Source organism: Penaeus chinensis, chromosome 21, assembly GCF_019202785.1.
Source record: "Penaeus chinensis breed Huanghai No. 1 chromosome 21, ASM1920278v2, whole genome shotgun sequence".
Lineage (NCBI taxonomy): Eukaryota > Metazoa > Arthropoda > Malacostraca > Decapoda > Penaeidae > Penaeus > Penaeus chinensis.
The window spans coordinates 4,113,680-4,123,679 of record NC_061839.1 but is presented as its reverse complement, the minus strand read 5'-3'; the positions used below and the strand labels follow the sequence as shown (position 1 = coordinate 4,123,679).

The window sequence follows — 10,000 nt, the reverse complement described above, 5'->3', positions numbered from 1 at the left end:
ATTGCTTATAGAAAAACACTTCATAACTCTCTCGTACGGTTTCTGTTTTGTTGTTACTAGGGTCTGGATGTTCATTTGCTTATCAATATTTATTATTTTTCTCTGATATTATTATCCTGTCCTTGCTGTTATTGTTGTCAAGCTTATTAGTAATGGTACTATTTTAACACTATCATTACTATCAATATTACCATCATTATCATCATTGCCATTATCATCGTCGCCATTACTGTTATCATTACCATTACCACCATTAGTTGTTACCATCATTAATGTCATTATCACTGGCAAGATTATCGTGTGTGTACCGTATTGCTGTAAACACTTGAATAATCTTCATGCCCTTAACGCTCCCACATATTGTCAAAACAACTAAGAATAAAAGGCACCCGCTAAGGTTACAGATAACGCTTATCAGGTGCCTATCTCTTACCGTAATTCCGGCAGGTGAATAGAGTAAAAAAAAAAAAAGTATTTTGTAAACAGCGTGTTGAACATAGCGACAGAGCAGCCCACCCTTACAGCCATTCTCGTGACCTAATATGACCTCGATCGTTATCTGTTGGGGAATGGAGGTCGTGGGAGTGAGCCTTGTGTGCGAGAGGGAGGGGTGGGAGGGAGGAGGAGGGTGTGTGTACAGGGTCAGCAACCTGTGTTCTTATCTCTTATCTTTAATAAAGCGGTTTCGTCTTTCTTTGTTCACCCAAGGCTTTGTAGTTGTTTACTGATTATGTATGTACTCGCGTGTGCGTTTCCTTCAATGCGTTGTAGTCATACTGAACACACATACACATATACAGATACCCACACACACACACACACACACACACACACACACACACACACACACACACACACACACACACACACACACACACACACACACACACACACAAACAAACACACATACACATCTATCTAAACCGTATTCATTACGACAAAGGTAGAAAATGTATGAATGCGAATGAATATCTTCACAATACAAGAAATGTATTTAACCGGTTTTGATTACATCTTCACCGGAACTCTATGGAATTCCGACGAACATATAACAAGAAACCGACGAAACACATCTCTTACACACACAAAAAAAAAACATCTTATTCATACCTGTCCTCCCTATCTATCTATTCATTCAACACTGCCACCTCTAACATTCAATATCCTTCTTATGATCAGTGGAACAAACGGTAACCTACCAAGCCACTTCACCGAGTCATTCCCTTGTTCCAGGACTGGCTCTGAGCGGGGGAAGCACACTGCTCTTTGCGAGAACTGAAGACCCGAGACTCTGGGCTTTGTTGTGGTTCGCTAACGGCTTCGCGCAGGGAGCTGGGTGGCCGGCGTGTGCGAAGTTACTGAAGAAGGTGGGTATTGAATAAGGGATATTTGGTGGTGGTGTGGTGGTCTTTAGTATTGTTAAATTAGTTTTTTTTCTTTAGTATTGTTAAATGAGTTTTTTTTTCTTTAGTATTGTTAAATTAGTTTTTTTTATTGTTGTGTGATGGGTATTCTTTTTGATTGGCGTGGAATGTAGTGGGTGTAAAGATTGCTGTGATGACAAAGGTGTAAGATTAAAGTAAAAAAAAGTATGTCTCTTTTGACTCGCTATCTTCAACATCAACACTAGTACTATCATTAATCATAAACCAAACAAAAAGAACGACACTTAAGAAATAAAATAAAATAAAATAAATAAATAAATAAACAGGAAAAACAAAGAAACCCACCATACAAAAAACAAACAAACAAAACAAAATAACCCACATACCCTCCCTCCCCCCAAAAAGCCACAAATAAGCAAAGACCTCCCCCCTCTCCCTCCTTCCTCCCTCCTTTAACGCCCTCCACCTGTCTCCAACACAGTGGTTCAGCCCGGCCAACTTCGGCACGTGGTGGAGCGTGCTGACGGCCAGCAGCAACGTGTCAGGAACCGCGTCGCCTCTCATCGCAGCCTACGTCATTGTGCACCACGGCTGGAGCGCCTCCCTTATCCTGGCAGGTGAGGGAGGGCGCGACTTATTTACTTATTTTTTTATTTTTATTTTATTATTATTTTTTGTGGGGTGAGAGTTCGTTGTTTTATTTATTTTTTGTTTTTGTTTTGGAGTTTTTTTTTTATTTTTTTAGAAATAGTTATTTGTTTTTTTTTCATACTTTTGTTTTTTTTATTATTTTTTTGTCTGTAAAAGTGTTGAAACTATTCTGGAATGATAATTTTAGTTGTTGAAGTACGTGAATGTTTATATATGTAACTGTGTTTGTTAATAAATATATTGAGAGGCAGAGTTTGATAGACAGGCATAAATAGATATATAGACTGACAGACAGATAGATTGATATATAGATTGACAAATATATGGATAGATGGATAGGCTTATAGATTTATAGATGAGCTGATAGTTAGATATATAGATGGATAGATAGGTGGATGGATAGACAAATAAACATAGAGAGAAAGCAAGATGAAGATAAATAGATCGAATAATAGATAGGTAGACAAATAGATAAATAAATAAATATATATACATAGATAGATAGATAGATAGATAGATAGATAGATAGATAGATAGATAGATAGATAGATAGATAGATAGATAGATAGATAGATAGATAGATTGATAGATAGAGAGAGATAAAGAGAAAGAGAGAAAGACAGAGAGAGAGACAGTCAAACAGACAGAAACAGAGATAGACAACAAAAACAAGAGAGAAAAGGACAGAAAGAGAAAGCGAAAGAGAAAAAAGAAAGAGCGAGAGAGAGAGAGAGAAGCAGAGAATCTGAATCACGAACACCCTCTCTCACTGCAGGTCTGGTGTCTATCATGATGGCGGGCGTGTCTCTCGTGGCGTTGGTGGACGATCCCGCCCACGCCCACCTCCCCGACCCGACCGCCTCCTCCCGCCCTTCCCCGCCCACCAAGCCGAAGCAAGGTCAGTAGTTTAAGGGTGGTTGGAACTTTATTTTGAGTATGGTATGTATTTTAAGGGATTTTATTTTTTGGGGGAGCAAGGTCAGTATTTTAAGGGAAGTTTGAACTTTATTTTGGGTAAGGTCTGTATTTTAAGGGATTTTTGTTTTTATTAAAGAGTAAGGTCTGTATTTTAAGGGAAGTTAGAACTTTCTTTTAAGTAAAGTCTTTATTTTAAGTGATTTTATTTTTATTTTTGGGGTCAGGTCTGTATTTTAAGGGAGGTCAGAACTTTCTTTTGTATAAGGTCTGTATTTTAAAGGATTTTTGGTTTTATTAAAGGGTAAGGTCTGTATTTCAAGGGAGGGTAGAACTTTCTTTTGGGTAAGGTCTGTATCTTAAGTGATTTTTTTTTTTTTTTGGGGGGGGGAGTAAGGTCGGTATTTTAAAGGAGGAGTTAGGTTAGTATTGTTGGTGTTCTAAGTCACTTTTTCGATATATTCTAAGCAAAGACAATGTTCTAAGCAAGTTCAGATCTTCTTCAAAGCAAGGTCAGTATCCTCCGCAAGGTAAAATATTCTTAAAATAAGGTCACTGTTCTAGACGAGATTAAATATTCTTCGAGCAAGGCCAGTATGCTTGACAAAACCAAATATTCTTCAACCAAAATCAAATTTTCCTCAACTCAAGATCAGATTCTAAAGATTCTAAACCCGTGTCAAATTTTCTTTGAGCAGAGAGGTCAGACCTTCGAGTAAAAGCCAGAATTTTAAACAAGGTCAAAGTCTTCCTAAGGCAAGGTCGGTTATCCGGATCAAATTTCACCTCTCAAGGGACAGAGAACCATACTGTAAACACGTGCTCTTTTTTAGGGTTATCTAACAGGTCTACTTGTCGGTCTCGCGTGGGAGAGAATGTGGGGCGCTGTATGTTAACGTGGGATATTGGCCTCTGAAGGGCCTCTTATCTGGGGGAATTGGTGTAATACTTATTGTTTTGTTGTTTATGTATATTTTATTTATTCATTTATTTTTTCATCGAGATACAAGATTTGTAGATGTGAGTGTACTAATAAACACACACACACTCACTCACTCACTCACTCACTCACTCACACACTCACTCACTCACTCACTCACTCACTCACTCACTCACTCACTCACTCACACACACACACACTCACTCACTCACTCACTCACTCACTCACTCACTCACTCACTCACTCACTCACACACACACACACACACACACACACACACACACACACACTCACTCACCATCAAACACACACAAACGTGACATACAACAGAATACGAACACAGTTATATGAACATGAACAAATTCGCGTTTATTTTATGACTCCCAGTCCCATACTAAATACAAACTGAACATATACCCGTCCTACTAACTGAAATTCCTAGATCATGTAATTATGCTCACTGACATGAACGAACATCAAACGTTAATGCCGTCTAAATCGTTATTTACATTTACTGATATAAACCAACAAACGTTTTTCTCTTCCTTTCCTTTCTTCACAGAGAAGGACGTAGCCACTAATAATACCAACATGACGGTGAGGGACCTCGCTCGTTCTCCCTTTCTGTGGGTGGTTTCCGTGAGCTACATGGTCGTCTTCTGCAGCAAAACAGCGCTGTCAGACTGGGGGCAGATCTATCTCATTGAGGAACTTGGAAGGTCTCAAATGCAAGGTAAGTCTGGTGTTTTACGTATCTGTTATTCTGTTTGTGTGTGTGGGGGTATGTGTTCAGGCAAGGAGGTTGGTTGCCTGGTTAGACTCTGTGTGTGCAGGGGGGGGGGGGGGGGGGGTGTATGTGTAGGGGTGTATGTGTGTGTGGAGGGGGGGGGTGAGTGTGGGTGTATGCGTGTGTGTGTGTGTGTGTGTGTGTGTGTGTGTTTGTAAGTTTGTATGTATGTATTTAAGCAAGTATGCGCGTGTATGTGTGTCTAAATACATAACTGCAAATATAAATCTGAATATCTACAAACCAACAGACCGACACACAGATACCCAGACAGACAAACCACTCTTCCCCCCCGTCACTACACCCCCTTCCTTCCCCCTACAGCGAGTTCCTTCACGAGTGCAATCGAAACAGGAGGCTTCATCGGTGGAATCCTCGCCGGTGTGATCACGGACAAGATGGCACGGCGGGTGAGTGACGACTGTGCAATTATTAATTCGTTTTAAAGGAGATAAAAAAAATATATGTGATGTAGTTTTTAGTACCTGTTGTTATTATCTTTATAGTTATTCTTGATAATATCATTATTATGCTATTACTGCTGTCATTATTGGTTATTGTTGGTATGATTATTACTATCATCATCATTAGCAATGCTGTCATTATCATTATTATTATTATAATGATAGAAATGATAACGACAATAACAGCGTCAGTATCAATAACAACAACAGCAATAATGATAATAATCATGATTTATTATAACAACTTACCCAAAATCACTGCTTCTTATTTTAATAATTATCATTATTTTTGCCTACTATCCTATTATCATCATCCTGATCATCATTAACACCACAATCATTACACCATTCGTCTCTTGCTTCACTTACCATGTTGCAATTCCCTCGCGAACAGCTGAGAATAGTAGGGAACGTCAGGCTCTTGGTCGCGGCCGGTTTCATGGTTGCCTGCGCCGTCGGCCTCCACCTGCTGTGCAATCTCCTGTCGCCGCAGTCATCTCAGGTCAGATATGATTTCCTTCGTTTTGTCTTTTTTTTTTTTTTGTTAGTTATTGTTATTTGTTGAGATTTATTGTTATTTATTTTGTTGTGATTTATTGTTGTTTATTGTGTGTTTAATGGTATATATCGTCTAGTCCTGTATGAGATGTTTCATTCCGTTTTGTGATTCGTTAGTTGTCAATTCTGTCTTTCTATTTTTGTATGTTATATTCTGGTCGTAAACGTATAGCGCCGTTAGGTATTCAATTTCAACCTGTTTCTACTGTATTGCGATTTGGTATATTCTAGTGTTCCGTACAGCACGTTTAGATATAAATCCATTCTTTCTATTTTATCGCGATTTGTTGTTCTCTAATGTATAGTTGGTCGGATAATAAATTCGCGGTCACTCTAGGGTTATCGAACTGGGATTTTATCTGGCAAAACTAGTGCATTCAAGTATAACAGTATAATTTAGACGCTTTTTTGTTTATTTTATTTGCTTGATTTTATCTTTATTACAATTATTTTAGAACATCCATCCCTTAACGGATTGATGCTGTGAGATGTATAGCTTAAGGCGTTAACATTATAATAAAAAATAAAGCCTGGAATGTTTTTATTTTTTTCTATGTGCTTTCTGTGCATTTCAATTCAAATGTTAAAATATATGTGACAAAATCTGCTTACACATTCTTGTTTGTTTAAGAACAGGGTTTATATTGTGAATAAAGAAATTTATAATTGATTTTTTTTCCAACACTCAGCTCCTCGTGTCCGCCGTGGGTGTGTTGCTCGGAGCCAGTATGTTTGGCCCGATTTCCATCTATGGCATTGTGGCATCTGAATCCTTCCCCGCCCATCTGTCTGGCACTGCGCATGCCGTGGTGGCCCTCGCTGCCAATGGTGAGTTTGCGGACTGAATGTACCTGGATACATGTGTGGACGTGCATGCGTACAGTTATAGATGTCAGCGGGTACATATGTGAATGTATATGCTCAGGCGGATGGATACGTAATCTCTCTCTCTCTCGCTCTCTCTCTCTCTCTCTCTCTCTCTCTCTCTCTCTCTCTCTCTCTCTCTCTCTCTCTCTCTCTCTCTCTCTCTCTTTCTCTCTGTCTGTCTCTCTCTCTCTCTCTCTCTCTCTCTCTCTCTCTCTCTCTCTCTCTCTCTCTCTCTCTCACTCTCTCTCTCTCTCTCTCTCTCTCTCACAGACACACACACACACACAAACACACACACACACACACACACACACACACACACACACACACACACACACACACACACACACACACACACACACACACACCCACACACACACACCCACACACACACACACACACACAGGCAAAAACTTTCACTCAGGCACGACTTGGCAGATTCTGTATAGTTGCTAACTTTGCTATTTCAAATATCTGTAAATCTGAAGTATTTTATTAATCAAATTTACATTCTGAAAAAAGGAGTCGTTTTTTTTTATCTCTGCTTCCTTCCTTCTCCCTCTTTCTCTCTCCTCTCTCTTCTTTTTTTCTTTTTTTTTACATTTAATCCTTCTTCTCTTTTTCCGTCAGTCTCTTCCTTTCCACTTTTCTTCCTTTCTCCTCTCTCCTCCTTTCTTTCTCTTTCTCTTTTTACTTCTTCTCCCCCCTTTTCTATCTGTGTTAACTAACCACATTTCTCCTTTATTCTATCCCCTTCACTTTCTTTCATTCCTCTTGTCAAGTAACTTTTTTTTCTCTATATCTTCAGTCTTCCTTTTTTCTCTCTCCGTCTTTATTATTCTCTCCTTCTCTTCTTTCTCCTTTTCATCACCTTCTCCCTTTCTCTCTTTCTTTTCGTGTCAGCTAATATTAATTCCTCTACTTCGTTGTTTTTCCATCCTCACTGCCTCCCTCTTTCCATCTCCTTCATTCTGACTTATTCCCCCTTTTACTATCCTTTTCCATCTTCCTTCCTTCCTTTTTCCCTTCAATCATCCATTCCCATTTTTCGTTTTCCTTCCCGTTTCTCGTTGTCCTTCATCTCATTAATCTTCGTTTCACGTTTTCCTTCCCATCTCCCATTGTCCGTTTTCCTCCTTCCATCCCCATTTCCCATTTTCCTTCCCCATTTCCCATTTCTCATCCCATCCTCCATCCCCACTTCCCATTTTCCTCCCCATCCCCATTTCCCACCTTCCTCCCCATCCCCCATCCCCATTTCCCACCTTCCTCCCCATCTTGCTTCCTCAACTGAACCGCCTCCTCCTCCAGTGGGCGCTGTGGTCGCTGGCTGGCCGCTGAGTTGGGTCGCCAGGACCTTCTCGTGGAACGGGGTCTTCCTGCTTCTCGAGATCCTGGCTGCGTCTTCCGTGCTTCTCATCCTCGTCAGCAGAAGAATACACATCACACTCAAGGCCAAGGAGCAGTAGAATGATTATATGTGTATATATCTATATTTTATTTTCTTCCTTTTGTAATAATAATAGTTTTAAAAAAGCGGATTCATTGGTTTAAGATTTACCTTTTTTTTTTGCTTCTTTCTTTTTCAGTTATTTTCATTTTATGTGTAATTATTTTCTTCTCAAGTCTCTTCTTTATTTATCATTATTATATATTTAATATTAATTATATTCATGTCTTTATCACATAAGTTAGTCACTGTTCATCTTTTCACATACAACAAATTTCTTTTGGTTAAGAAATATGTTGGCCTACATACTATGCATGTAAACTTATTTTCAAGTACTATAGATTTTAAGTCTCTATAATAGTATGTAAAAAGTACGTGAATCGCATATTAAAACATCCATCCATCCTTTGTATATAAATAAATAAAAAATATACTTTAACAAACAGTGTTTCATTGCAAAACCTGCTAAGGAAACACACATGTCTAGAAAATTAAAGTGTAGTGCAGTAGGATATAATTTCTCTGGTGTTGAATTTACTATAAGTAGCATATAGTGTAGGTAAGTAGAAATAGTCTGGTAGGCCTATTCTATGGTAATTTTATTATAAGACCAGATATTTTGAACGCTATGTGATGCGTCCGATCTGTGCGTTTAAATCATATTCTTGTCAATTTATTTCCAGGAAAAGTGGTCATTCATTGTTGAAATATATATTTTTAATTATTACATATTGAATATGGTACACAAGTTGCATGTATTTTAAGTCAAATTAAAGTTATAGGATGTCAGTAAATCCAGAAGAATTCGGAGATTACAATAAACTCACATTTTATCCTTCTAAAATAAATCACGCAACACCTGATGCAGGTATTATGCTCATGTTATAAAGGTGATAATTCATTATTCTACCCAATGATTTAAACATCAAATTTCCTATCACCAAATAAACAAACAAACAAACAAAAAAAAGAAAAAGAAAAGAAATAAACAAATAAAAAAATACTTTTAAACTCATGCATAAATCCCCATGTTATGCAAGAACCAAACTTCATTTAGACTTCAGATAACACTGTTATTCATAGTGTTCTCTAAGGTTGAAGAGTTCACCACACCCAGAGTTTATTATATCAACAAACTGATATATTTTATATGTATGAGTAAAGGTTAGATAGGCCTTGGAGAAAAAAAAAGAAGCTATCAGTGACCCTCGAACATTTTCCTTAACTAATAATAATACTACGAGCATTTGATAACAAGGGTGATTGCGTCCTCTGGCCAGGGAACTGCGAAGTGTTAACTGATAACATTCTATGAAAAAACGTACTCTTCTGTGAAATACATTGCAGTTTAAGTGTAAACAATAGTAATAATAATAACGGTGTAACTAAGAAGGACAGAGTAATGGTAATACAAAATATCCAAAAAATCTTTTTGTAGTTGTTGCAGAAAAGAAAAGAAAACAACAACAACAACAACAACAACGACAACAACAGAGCAGAACGGAACGGAATAGAAGAGAAAAGAAGAGAAGAGAAAAGAAGATAAGAGAAGAGAAAAGAAAAGAAGAGAAGAGAAGAGAAGAGAAGAGAAAAGAAGAGAAGAGAAGAGAAGAGAAGAGAATAGAAGAGAAGAGAAGAGAAAAAAACGAGAAGAGAAGAGAAGAAACGAGAAGAGAAGAGAAGAGAAGAGAAGAGAACAGAACAAAACCTAGGAGAACAGAAAAGAAACACAAAAAACAAAAACAAAACTTCATCACCGTGTTATGGATAGTTCAGACTGACTGAACTGGATGGCCCTTCTCACAAACGCCCGGGAAGGCTTCCTCTATTCTCTTTCCCTGTATCGAGGACGAACACCCATACCGTTTGTTCAGTTTCACAAAACTTCCTGCCAGACATAAAACAAAGAAAAGAAAAGAAAGAAAAATGAGAATTATATTAATAATAATCAAAACAAAACGACATGTGTATTTAACTGATTCA

The 10,000-nt window shown here is 38.0% G+C and overlaps 1 protein-coding gene across 1 annotated transcript in view; it reads left to right on the top strand.

The window, feature by feature from the left end:
- The window catches only part of LOC125036652 (glucose-6-phosphate exchanger SLC37A4-like), a 15,638-nt gene extending 7,178 nt beyond the window's left edge, over positions 1 to 8,460 (top strand). Inside the window, exons 5-12 of the mRNA XM_047629436.1 lie at positions 1,234 to 1,367; positions 1,867 to 2,002; positions 2,812 to 2,934; positions 4,454 to 4,624; positions 5,003 to 5,088; positions 5,537 to 5,644; positions 6,390 to 6,528; positions 7,879 to 8,460. Of these exons, the coding sequence (XP_047485392.1) occupies positions 1,234 to 1,367; positions 1,867 to 2,002; positions 2,812 to 2,934; positions 4,454 to 4,624; positions 5,003 to 5,088; positions 5,537 to 5,644; positions 6,390 to 6,528; positions 7,879 to 8,036 (1,055 nt within the window). The 3' untranslated portion in view covers positions 8,037 to 8,460. The remainder of the gene's footprint in view (positions 1 to 1,233; positions 1,368 to 1,866; positions 2,003 to 2,811; positions 2,935 to 4,453; positions 4,625 to 5,002; positions 5,089 to 5,536; positions 5,645 to 6,389; positions 6,529 to 7,878) is intronic.
- The last annotated feature ends 1,540 nt before the right edge of the window (positions 8,461 to 10,000 follow it).